General features: G+C 39.0%; 1 protein-coding gene across 1 annotated transcript in view; it reads left to right on the top strand.

Annotated features, from left to right (window-relative positions):
* Nucleotides 1-13,362, top strand: part of EPB41L4A (erythrocyte membrane protein band 4.1 like 4A) — a gene marked incomplete at its 5' end in the record, with an annotated part of 172,130 nt that overhangs the window by 82,234 nt on the left and 76,534 nt on the right. Inside the window, 2 exons of the mRNA XM_082623302.1 lie at nt 10,326-10,417; nt 11,788-11,865. Coding sequence (XP_082479428.1) covers nt 10,326-10,417; nt 11,788-11,865 — 170 coding nt within the window. The remainder of the gene's footprint in view (nt 1-10,325; nt 10,418-11,787; nt 11,866-13,362) is intronic.

Raw genomic sequence — 13,362 nt, 5'->3', positions numbered from 1 at the left:
TTGTGTTACTGTCGATTTCCTCTTTTATAGCTGTTAGCAGTTGCCTTATGTATTGAGGTGCTCCTGTGTTGGGTGCATATATATTTATAATTGTTATGTGTTCTTCTTGGATTGATCCCTTGATCATTATGTAGTGTCCTTCCTTGTCTCTTGTAACATTCTTTATTTTAAAGTCTATTTTATCTGATATGAGTATGGCTACTCCAGCTTTCTTTTGATTTCCATTGGCATGGTATATCTTTTTCCATCCCCTGACTTTCAGTCTGTGTGTGTCCCTGGGTCTGAAGTGGGTCTCTTGTAGACAGCATATATATGGGTCTTGTTTTTGTATCCATTCAGCAAGTTTGTGTTTTTTGGTTGGAGCATTTAATCCATTTACGTTTAAGTTAATTATCGATATGTATGTTCCTATGACCATTGTTTTGGGTTTGTTTTTGTGGATCCTTTTCTTCAATTGTGTTTCCCACTTAGAGAAGTTCCTTTAGCATTTGTTGTAGAGCTGTTTTGGTGGTGCTGAATTCTCTTAGCTTTTGCTTGTCAGTAAAAGTTTTGATTTCTCCATTGAATCTGAATGAGATCCTTGCCGGGTAGAGTAATCTTGGTTGTAGGTTCTGCCCTTTCATCCCTTTAAGTATATCATGCCACTCCCTTTGGCTTGTAGAGTTTCTGCTGAGAAATCAGCTGTTCACCGTATGGGAATTCTCTTGTATGTTATTTGTCATTTTTCCCTTGCTGCTTTCAATACTTTCTCTTTGTCTTTACTTTTTGCCAATTTGATTACTATGTGTCTCGGCGTGTTTCTCCTTGGGTTTATCCTGTATGGGACTCTCTGTGCTTCCTGGTCTTGGTTGGCTATCTCCTTTTCCATGTTAGGGAAGTTTTCGACTATAACGTCTTCAAATATTTTCTCGAGTCCTTTCTCTCTTCTCCTTCTGGGACCCCTATAATGCAAATGTTGTTGCGTTTAATGTTATCCCAGAGGCCTCTTAGGCTGTCTTCATTTCTTTTCATTTTTTTTTCTTTATTCTGTTCCACAGCAGTGAATTCCACCTTTCTGTCTTCCAGGTCACTTATCCGTTCTTCTGCCTCAGTTATTCTGCTATTGATTCCTTGTAGTGTAGTTTTCATTTCATTTATTGTATTGTTCATCTGTTTGTTTGTTCTTTAATTCTTCTAGGTCTTTGTTAAACATTTCTTGCATCTTCTCAATCTTTGCCTCCATTCTTTTCCTGAGGTCTTGGATCATCACTATCATTATTCTGAATTCTTTTTCTGGAAGGTTGCCTATCTCCACGTCATTTAGTTGTTTTTCTGGAGTTTTATGTTGTTCCTTATCTGGTATGTAGCCCTCTGCATTTTCATCTTGTCTGTCTTTCTGTGAATGTGGTTTTTTTTCCATAGGCTGCGGGATTGTAGTTCTTCTTGCTTCTGCTGTCTGCCCTCTCGGTAGAATACTTGTATCATCTACTTTCTATATTCCAATTTTGTTGGCTGACCTAATAAGTTCTTTATAGTATTTTCCTGCTCCAATGTAGAATCAACTTAGCTTCCTTTAATCTGGAACATTTTAGTAGAATTTTTTTTTTGACATTGAGATTTTTGAAGACTACAATTCTACTCCAGTTTTTGAAAATACAGTTGACCCTAGAACAAGGAGTTTGAGCTGCGTGGGTCCACCTATAGCTAGATTTTTTTTACTGGATAGGTAGTACAGTTACTTCCTGATCTGTGGTTAGTTGAACATGCTGAGGCAGAGCCTTGGATCCAGAGGGTTGACTGTAAAGTTATACCAGATCCTTGACCGTGTGGGGATTGGTGCTCCTAACCCCCTGTTGCTCAAGGGTCAACTGTGGAAAGCTGCTCAGTTTATATTTGTCTGTTTCACTGTGATTGAATGAGGTTCTGCATTCTCCGCTGGAAAGCAGCGCAGGTGAAGTTGTGTCTCTCCCAGGGTGTCACATCTGGAGGCACATGGTAACCACTGCCAGCCTCCCATCGGTTATGTTAAGTGTGATCACCCAGTCGTGGTTGTCCCAATTTTCCACTCGATAATTACTGGGTTTTTATTTTTTTCCTTTGCAACTAATAAGCGATCTGTGGAGAGATAATGTAATTCAGTGCAAATGCCCTGCTCTTCAATATTTACCTTAGGTCTAGCATCCATTGAGGACTCTTGCCTGATTTGATGTTTTACTATGATGCTTGCAAAATGCTGATATTCTAGCTGTCTTGCTGCCTACACATGTATCAGTCAGCCCTTGTCACTCCGCTGTAGGTGAGAGCCTCACCTTCTCCCCTTTTTATTTGTTATTGGCATGGACTGACTCCTATTTGTTCACTGGTTTGTAATACATTACTGTACCTAACTATTCTCGTATTGAGGTTGTCCTAGATTTGGCCAGCGGGAGCCCTTTGGGACTCTTGTGCCCTTTTGACCTGCCCTTACTATTGTTTTGGTCACTTTCTTCCTTTTTTGGTATAGCTTGATATTTCAGGTGCATCTTGTACCTACCCTGCATCCACTCTGTTATCAGCCATTTCTCCAAAGAGCCCTGGTTCCTTTTAGTGGGGAAGGGTCAAGATCTGGGTGTTAGGTGTGGTCATTGCTACTGGGGTGACTTTGCTTCTCGGCCTTTCTAGTGGACAAAGCTAGGGAATACAAGCATGAATATACACATGTGTACAAATATAAATACATATGTTCACACATGTGCATAGGAACATGCTTCTGCACATTTTAGAAATCATAAGTTCATGCCATACCTCCAGTTTCCATCCATCCCCACAGGGCTTGCTCTTCCTTCCCTCATTTCATTTTTTAAAAAAATTATTATTGTATTTAATTGAACATTTCCACTTTTTTTTAATGATTGCTTTTATTTATTTATTTATTATTTATTTATTTATTTTTGGCTGGGCTGGGTCTTTGCTGATGTGCGCAGGCTTTCTCTAGTTGCGGTGAGCGGGGGCTACTCTTCATTGCGGTGCGCAGGCTTCTCATTGCGGTGGCTTCTCTTGTTGTGGAGCACGGGCTCTAAGACTGTGGGCCTCAGTAGTTGCAGCACATGGGTGCAGTGGTTGTGGCTCGCGGGCTCTAGAGCACAGGCTCAGTAGTTGTGGCGCATGGGCTTAGCTGCTCCGCAGTATGTGGGATCTTCCCGGACCAGGGCTCAAACCCGTGTCCCCTGCATTGGCAGGCATATTCTTAACCACTGCACCACCAGGGAAGTCCCCCTCTCATTTCATTTTTGTACAGGCATCCTTTGGCCTGGGAGAACCATGGCTCCCAGTAACAGTAACACATTTACTTGTGTGCTCAGTCCTAAATTGCGTCTCAAATAGTTTCAGAATTGCTTTGGCCAAACCACTGAAATTGACAATTTTTTTGTGTGATTCTTTCACTCATGTACATCACCTTGCCAAGACAGTATAGAGTATAATACCGTGTTCAAAATGTACTTGGGTTGGCCTTTCCTTCCCTCCTTCCCTATTCCTGTGTCTCTGGGGTTCATTTGAGATCTAGTTAGGTTTAACTGTTTCAGTTTGCTTTCAGTTATAGGCCCCCCGTTCATATCCTCTTTTCTTTGATTTTAATTTTTGAAGATGTAGAAGATTAGCATGCTTCCAAAAGGCAAAAACTCTGCAAGAAGGCACACTCAGAAGTATTGCTAAGTCCCATATTCCTTCAGTTCCGTTCCCTTACCCTTTTTTGTAGGTAACCAACTTCAGTGTTTTATGGTTTATCCTCCTCCTTGTATTTCTATTTATAAAGATAAGCATATTAAAATTTTTTTCTTTCTTACATAAAATATAGCATACTCTATGTGGTCTTTGCACTTTTTCTTTCATTTACTGGTATCTCCTAGAAATCTCTCTATATCAGTTCATTGGGAGATTTCTTGTTCTCTTGTACATCTGCATAGTACTCCACTGAGTGTCTGTAAAGTAGTTTATTCAACCAATCTCTTATGCTGGGACGTTTAGGTAGTTCTTGATAGTTTGCAATTAAAAATTTTCCTTCAATCAATAACTTGGGGCATATGTATTTTTATATTGTTGGAGGGCTGCCTTCGGGGTAAATTCCCAGGAGTAGGAATGCTGGAAGGGTGAGTGTATGTGTAGATATGTTAGATATTGCCTTATTCCCCCATCCCAACCTTCACCCGCAGTTTCTGTGCCGTTGTACATTTCACCTACAGTGTTTGAGTGTACCTGGAACTATAGGTGTTATATTTTCCCCTAAGTGTTCACAAGTGTGACTCTGTTAGTAACATTTGTCCTGATTCCATATGACAGTGTGGTTTGGAGTCTTTCAGATTAAGTGATGGATTACTAGACTAGTGGTCAGATAGCATGGTGTAAGTCCAGATCTCCCACTTTTCTAACTTTGGACAATTTCCTGAATGACATTTAGCCTACATTTCCTTATCTAATAAGTGAGGATGATAAAATCTGTCTTACAAGGTTGTTGTGAGGTTGAATGAACCCAGTCCAAAGTTGGACTTGTAACAGGCACCTGGTACACGCCTCTGAGTCAAAAGTGTCTTGCCCTCATGCACTTAGAGCTCTTGAAGTTTTGCACAGGAAAGGGCTCAGGCAGCACCTTGTTCTTGACTGGTCTTCGCTGGTGAATAGCTCTTGCCAAGGCAACAAGGGGAGTTCAGGTCTTCCAGGCCCATGGAGTTTCCTTTGCTTCATTTGCTAGTATGTTTCTCCATAATTAAGTGAGCCATTTGTTTGGAAGGAATGTCTAAATTCTGGTATGAAATATTTCTACGTTAAGAGTATCAATAAATCTTACCAGATATGCCTTCATTTTAACAAGCTTAAGTAACATTTGTTATTAAAATTTCTTAAACATTTGTAAGACTGGCAATAAAGATTAGTTACCATTAAAAAATGAAATCTGCAAATATAAGAGAGAAATGCTGGCATTTTAGGAAATCCTACAGTTTCTTTAAAGAAAAGATGAGGAAAAGATAGAGTAAAAACAACAATAACAAAAGTAAGCCATCTGGAATCCTGGGTTTGCATCTGTGCATTTTTTCAAATAGGAAGCAGAATAAGCTCAATGAAATAGTTTTCAGAGTTTACTGAAACATGATATAAATATTCTCTAATGTTTTGGCTCCTATTTTCTCCTTTTGAATTCTTGGGAGGAAAGGGAAAAAGGGGGGATGCACAGCACAATCTAATACATCCTTTCCAATTCTATAATTTATGTTTCTATGAACTATAAAGAGATATAAACAATTATTCATCAAGCAATTAATTTATTCATCTGTAAAAGAGGTAAAAAGGTTTTTCATCTTTAGTGTATAGTTTGAAATATAACCCACATAGCTGACGTAAGAGTTCTGGAATATTTTTGCTGTTTTTGTTCTTTTATTGTAGAATACAACATATATGTAGGAATGGAAATTAATGTTATTCTTCCAGTGCTCTGTTGAAATGCACAGTGATTTTTAATTCAAACCATATTATGTGCATTTCGGAAAGAATTTAAAAAATAACTGGTGTGTGTGTAGGGATGTTTATATTTTCTAAACCAGAGTAGTTGAAATAAAGTTTTTGCTCCTATAGATCAGGGAAACACCAGCTACCTTACCAGCTCTTGGAGAGTCACAGTACCTATTAGCTCAAGAAAAGGTCTGAGTGTTTAACCCAGTGTTTCTCAAACTTTTTTGACCATAAAACTCTTTTTATGCCAATATCATAAGACATTAATGTTGTAAGAAACATTTTTAGGGAGCACTCTGTAAAGAAAAAACTTGAAAGAACAAAATAATATTTTACTCAAGTGTTTTAAAATTCCCTTCTAACTTCCCTTTCCAAATAATAACAAGATTGATAATTTTTTGGTTGCAGGGGTTACTCTGAACTCTTTATCTGGCTTTGCACTCGGGATGAGAAAGCAGAATATACGGGGAAAGTGATTAAAACAAACATCGTGCCCATACACAAACATAGTTAAATTTTTACAACTGCAATCATTCAGGCTTACCATTTATAAAGACAGAATTTCTCTAATACTTAAAATTTTGTGATATTTCTGTGGATTTCTTTTTAGTTCAAGAATAATTTTTTTTTTCTCTTCCACCATTTGCCTTCCTTTGCTTTATCAGTAATTAAGTTCTTTCAATCATTTGCTATTAGCCCCCTGATTTTTATTTCATCTAGTGTCTAAAGTAAGCTAACAATTACCAAGTACATAGAAATCTTATAGAGATTGAATATTTGAAAAAAGATCCCATAAAACTGTAGGCTTGTAATCTTTGCACTTCTTTTTAGCCTCTCCTCTGCCTTTATGGATCATTGATAAGAAAACTCTCTGTTGTAGGCCTTTGCAACATTTATGTAATGATTGCATCTTACTATTGTTAGAAGTACTAATCTCTTTACTCTTAAGTATTTGACCTTTGCAGTGTACCTTAGGTTACTTCTATTGACCGTGGAGGTGGGATGAATATATAATGACAGGATTGAGAAAATGTTCATCCTTGTAATTCTAGGGAAGCTGGGGAAGGCAGATTGTCCAGTTGTGGCTGCCTCCCAAGACGGAAGCAGAGGGACCAGCTAGAGTAGGGACTCTGTGTGGCAAGCCCATTGGGCGTGGGAGAGGCAGTGAAGCTGGAGCCCAGGGAGAGTTAGCTGCTGTGCATCTTGTAGTGTGAGCCCCTCCATGGCCCTGTCAGTAAACTTAAGACACTTCAGAGAAGCCAGGCTAAAGTAGATTGATTTCTTCAAGGCTGCAAAGAGAAACATAACCAGCAAAGATGGGAAAAGAGTGAGAAGAACAGAGGGAGTTAGGTTGGGAATTTGTCCATATAATCTAGGTCCTGAATTCTTACAAATGATGGAATTGGGACTTTGAGCCCAGTTTACCTAGAGATCCACAGTGTGATGAAGCCCCACGTGATATCTGAGTTAGAGGTGACTTAAGCTTGATCTCTTTATAAAAGAAAAAGAAATAGATTCAGACCATAGCTTTGCTTCTGGCATAAAATGACCAAAACTATGAAGGTGTTTGAGGAATTTTGCCAAAAGCAAGCATTGGTTGCTTGGATAAAGTATTTTAGTGATAGGTTGAAATGAACTTCTGAAGCTAAGCAGCTACTTGTCTTTGTGTGAACAAATGGAAAGGTGCTAATTGTCCATGTCCCTTTAGAAGAAGTTTAGTAGGTAGCAGAGTTTCAAAAAGAAAAACATTGGGCTTCCCTGGTGGCGCAGAGGTTGAGAGTCTGCCTGCCAATGCAGGGGACGTGGTTTTGTGCCCCGGTCCGGGAGGATCCCACGTGCCACAGAGCGGCTGGGCCCGTGAGCCATGGCCGCTGAGCCTGTGCGTCCGGAGCCTGTGCTCCGCAATGGGAGAGGCCACAACAGTGAGAGGCCCGCGTACCGCAAAAAAAAAAAAAAAAAAAAAAAAAAAAAGAAAGACATTTGAATGCCGCATCAGTTACATTTACGCCAGCAGTTATTGTATGTGGCAAAAACACACAGAATTTATTCCGAATACCTGGCTCTTTTTTTATTTATGTTAACTTGCCTTTTAGTATTTGAATAATTCTGCTAACAATGGGACAAAAACCTGGCAGCTGGTGTTAAAGCCCTGTATGAATGGGGGAATGAGTTTATATTTGTCATTTCCACAGGGCAGAAGTAATTAAGGAGCCTGTGGGAGGCTCTTTTGTTCCTTAAATATATTTGTATCCACAGAAACTTGAGAAAACCCAATTCTGGTTGGACCTTAAATACCTTTTATCCTTTCATTAGGTGATGGTAGTTTTAAAAAATATATTAAAAGTTAGATTTCCTGTAACCAGGTCTCTATTTAAAAGCAGAAGAATACAGATGTTTCTGTGACGAATAAAGTGAAAACCAGTCCTAGAAAAGTATAAGGAGATTTACTTTGTTTTCAAGTTTGAACATTTTTTTGTTTCTCCTCCACTTTTGGAAATCTGGATGATATATGTAATTAAATCACTTTGTGAAAATTTGATTTAGTATGTCAATTCCACCTTATTTGTGGATGCTCTTGCTAAAATGTGAAGGTGTCAGTGTCACAGAATAGTCATTAGTAGCCACCATTTCTTGTCAGTGACAATGCCCAGTACGTTAGTCCTAACACACTTTGTGTTTCAGTTGTTGACAGGGAGATGGGTGCATATACTAAGGAAGGTGGTAGATTGGGGAGCGGAAGAGCAGCCTGTCCTGTACTGGCTTCTTCTTTTGTTTTTTTTTGGTGAGGCTTGCTGGATGTTAGTTCCCCTACCAGGGATCGAACCCATTCCCCTACAGTGGAAGCCTGGAGTCTTAACCACTGGATCGCCAGGGAAGTCCCATGTACTGGCTTTATCTTATTTATCCTGATACACAACCAGAAGCAAAATTGTCTTAAAATTAATGACCTGTGTATTATATATTCGGATAATCCAGTGACTTTAAAACACCGGCATGTTATATGACAAACTCTTAATAGTGGTTGCCTCTGAGGAGGGGAATTGGGGACAGTGGTAGGAGGGAGATTGAGTTAGAATTGTGTTATCCACTTTGGTAACTTTTGGTGTTTGTACCATGTGTATATATTTAAAAAGGAAAAGTAAAAGAAGACAAATTCCCCTCTAAGCGTTCCCATTTCCTGACAGGAGGCTTGGTTTCTCACCCTGCCTCCAAGGATGTTCTGTGATTTCCTCTGCACCCCCTCCTCCTCACCTCCCCCCTAGTTTCTTTTGCTTTTGAGACAAACACTTTCTGAATTGATCACTTTTTCTTCATCACCTCTAATTCTGTAATCCTTACCCCTTTCACGAAAGCCACTGAAGATTTGTCCCCATAAAATTCAGTGACCTCTTTTCAAGCCCTGCGACTTTTCTGGGTCACTTGAGACTTGCACTCTCCTCCAGCCTCTCTGACACCATTGCCTTGAGGTCCCTTTTGACCTCTCTCACTTCACCTTCACAAGCATCTTCACTGTGATTCCACCCTTATCCACTCTGTGCTCTCTCCCTGAGCAATCTGTTTTAGATTCTCAGGTGAAATTATCTGTGCCAGCAGATACGACCTCTCTCCTCAGCTCTACCCTTGCATGTTTACTGGCCCATTAGGCGTGTTGAGTTCCTAGTTCCATGGGCATCTCAGAATCAAAATAGCCTGAGCTTAATGTCCATTCGCCCCCTCATCCAATTCCCCAACTTTTTTCCACTTGCTGTATTTTACTACTTAGCAGCACTCAACTTAGAAACCTGGGACTTGCCCTAAGTTCCTTCCTCCACCTCACAAGGTTTTGGAATTATAAAGCCTTGCTGTAACATGTATATATTGGCTCAGTTTCCATCACACCCTTTCATTTTGCAAATAAGCTCCTAAATTAGACAGCCTCATTCTAGGTGGACTTGGGAGAAATTTCATGCATATAAATGTTCTGTCCTTGTTAAAAGTGTGTGTATAGGAGGAGGAATCGTTTCAGTTATTCTTCTGCATTGACAACTTTGTGTTTATGGATCCATGGAAACCTTATTCCAGGGGCACTTCTGCATTTGTGACTTGAGTTTGGTTTTTATTTGAGACTAAGTTAACAATTATATAACTTCACAGAGCTTGTGGTTTATTATTATTTTAATATGGATACTGTATTTTGCTTGTTTTCCTATTCAGTCACTTTAAAAAATAGTATCTTTTCCTGCACAGTTAAAATTACCTCTAATATTGCCTTTGTTTCTTATGTATTAAAACAGATAAGTACCTGCGAGATTAAAATGATAGTTAAAATTAATTGTATACCTAATATATGGAACTTCACATCTGTCATGTCATTTAATTTATTTCCCCCAATAACTTGATGCAGAATGGAGAAACTCAGTCCTGAGACATTATTTAACTTTCCCAGATTACACTGCTGTGGTGGTCACACCTCCCAGAGACCCCTCTTGAGATTCTTTAGTTTAAGCGTGGCCTGTACATCCCTGAAAAACATACAGTTAAAAACTGGGTTTATGGGTGTCTTCTTTTTTTTGGGAGTTGATTTTCACACGGTCAGTATTTTTCCTGTTTTGGTGCCCATTGATGACAGAAGAGTTTGCAGTGCTTCAGGGCCATCACTCTGATTATCCATGGTCATGGGGTGATGTAGAAGAAGATAATAAAGGTGATGGCACTAAGATTTACATGGAACTTATATTTTGTATTTTTATCAAGAGATAATTATTTTTTTAATGTGTTAACAATAATTTCTCTGCTTACTTGGATTTTTGGTACCTAGAAGGGTGGCTGTCATCTGAAGAATGTTGTGGTCTGTAATTTATATTCTCTCTCTTTTTCTCTCTCAGTGCAATGAAACCTCATTCTTTTTTGAAGCTCGGAGTAAAACTGCTTGCAAGCATCTTTGGAAGTGTAGTGTAGAACATCATACATTTTTTAGGTATGTTAATGTGAAACCTTTGTTCATTGTCCTAATAAATGAAAATTGCATTTGTTTTTGTTTTTTTTAATTTTTTTGATGTGCATTTGTTTTTGTAACAAGAATTCTATCATGTCTACAAGAAGAAATTTACAGTGTTTCTCTTTTATTAACATTTTTACATGCACACACACATATATAGATATTTTCTTTGCTCATGCTACAAGAAAGCGTCAAGGACAATTGCTTTTGACATTTATGTAATAAAAGTGCAGCTTTGGTATTGGTGGAAATTAAGTGTTCTACTGTGGACATACTAAATTTGAAATGACTGTTAGCTTGGAGGTATGGAATGGGTGGCTGGGTATACAAGGCATACAGGATAGACCAAGGTTGGTCATATAAATTTCGTAGGTATTAAGGCAAAGGGGATTGGATGAGGTCACCTGTGGAAAAAGTGAAGAGAGAGGAGCAGAAAGCCAGGGACTGAGCTGTGGGACCCTCCCAGCATTTAGAGGACAGGAAGAGCCAGCTGGGGAGTATGAGCAGAAGTAAGCAGTAGGGTATGGGAAAATGGAATATGAGAAAGAAAAATGCCTTAGTGAATAAGGAGCTAGCAGCTGCATTGCATGCTCCTGGGAGGTCATGTAAGATGAGGGTAGAGAATTGACCATTGGGTTGTGGGGATACTGTTTGTGTCACATCCTTATGGTGTAAAGATAAAACTCAATTTTATCAGATAATACTTGAAACTCTATTTTTGGTTTTTAAATTTAAAGCTAGATTAACTCTTCCCCTTATTCTTGTTTGATTTGCATGGAACGGTTTCCCCAAATAGCATGATGCTAGAGAAGTAGCCTTATAAAATGACCCATGTCCGTTGTGGAGATAGAGAGGGATAGAGCCCAAAAGGTCTGAGGCATTGCCTCTCGTCTAGTGGGGCTGGGCCTAGGAACTGCATGTAGAGGTGTGTGTGGAAGGTACCCTGGAATGGAAAGTACAAAGAAGAGTGAGCCGCCCCATCAGATGCAATCAACTGCCCTGAGAACCTTGGCTTGGGTAAATCAATGTAGTGACAAAAGTTCCCAAGATAATTTAGTAGAGAAATTAAATTGATTCACAATGAAAGCTTCCTTGTGTGGGCAGTGATGTATCTGATAGTCTTCAGGAAGTATGAGTGTTTTGACATGATACAGATATAAAGTACTAGAATGTCAAGTATTAGCTTAAAAATAATCAATTATTATTCCTGCTGATATGTAGAATGAATAAAATATTTTGACTGTGTTAAGCAGTGTTGCACTGTTACATATTTCTACACAGCTTTTGCTCAAGTGTTGCATAAGTATAGTTGTGAGTCTCTATCTAATTTTCTTTTAAAAATTCATTAGAATGCCAGAAAATGAATCAAATTCATTGTCAAGAAAACTCAGCAAGTTTGGATCCCTGAGTTATAAGCACCGGTACAGGTAAATGGCATTTTTTTCCCTCTGGGGTGTGTGTGGGGTGTGTATGAATAAATATTTAATGCAGCTGTCCACATACATGCATGTACATTAAAGTTTGTGATCTAATTTTTTCCTTATTTTTCCACAGTGCCAATGAATTTGATAAGCAATAACAGTCTATTAAACTGTCTTGACAAAAATGATTTTCTAGGTTTAATTATTTAAATTCTACATTAGCTAGATTAAGCTTAGGGTTTTTAGAATGTAGTAGAGCTTATTATCTTCAGAAATTCATTTTGATCCAATTATCACTTATCTTTAATTATGTTGTGATTATGAAACAAAGTAGATATTCTGAATAGTAGTTTTTTGGTATTCTTGGGACATTCAGTTGTTCCCCTATTGTAACACAATGTATTCTTTATATCAGTGGTCCCCAACCTTTTTGGCACCAAGGACCAGTTTCGTGGCAGACGGTTTTTCCATGGATGGGGAGGGGTTGGGTGGTGATGGTTTCGGGATGATTCAAGCACATTACATTTATTGTGCACTTTATTTCTATTATTACATTGTAATATATAATGAAATAATTATACAACTCACCATAATGCTGACAGGAGGTGGAGCTCAGGCGGTAATGCAAGCAATGGGGAGTGGCTGTAAATACAGATGCAGCTTTGCTCTCTCACCCACCACTCACCTCCTGCAGTGTGGCCCGGTTCCTAAACAGGCCACGGGGGTTGGGGACCCCTGCTTTATATTATGGATCAAATCAAATGTTTTCTGTAGCATAGTGCCTACATATAGTAATGCTAGCAAGTATATCTTAACTTTACAGAGCAGTTACTAAGTGCCATGTATTGTGCTAAATGTATTCCATTTATTGCTTCATTTAATCATTGCAGTCTTATTAATGTTATCCTCATTAATATGTGAGGAAACTAAGGCTCAGAGATGACAAGTCACTTCTCAGGGAAACCCAGCTAGGAAGCAGTAAAGTGGGGTCCAATCCCTGGCAGTCGAACTCCAGAGCCCTTTCCTTTAACCATTAGTCAGACTGTTAGCATGTTGCAGGAAAAACCTGATTGTCCAGCAGTCAGGCAGGTGCCTGGGTCTTTTTGAAAATGGGAGCCTTCTGTGTTTTGAAAAAGAATTTGTTTTGTTTCAGTTCGTTCTGTTAAGTGGAGAGCCTGTGATGTGGAAAGCAGGGTGTTAGGTACCCAGGGGTACAAAGAATTAGATCTCACCATCTCTGCCTTCAGAGAGCTACAGTATTATTCAGGCAGTAAGGCGGTCCCAGGCCCTATAAAACTCAAGCAGGGTGCAGAAATGGCACTCGGCAGGTGGGACAGTGTTCTGTCAGTTCCACTGGAGACATCACCAAATGAAATGCTTACTTAGGAGACTTAAAAAAGAAACCAGGTGAAGTGTTTGCAAGATAATGATATGCCAGATTTTAATTCCTCTCTTTGATGAACCACTTTTTTTGTCTTGCTTGCAGCCAGAGATTATCAATAA

The sequence above is a fragment of the Mesoplodon mirus genome (assembly GCF_964341445.2).
Source record: "Mesoplodon mirus genome assembly, chromosome: 5".
Taxonomy (NCBI): Eukaryota; Metazoa; Chordata; class Mammalia; order Artiodactyla; family Ziphiidae; genus Mesoplodon; species Mesoplodon mirus.
The sequence above is the reverse complement of the archived record's forward strand: the minus strand, read 5'-3'. Positions and strand labels throughout refer to the sequence as shown.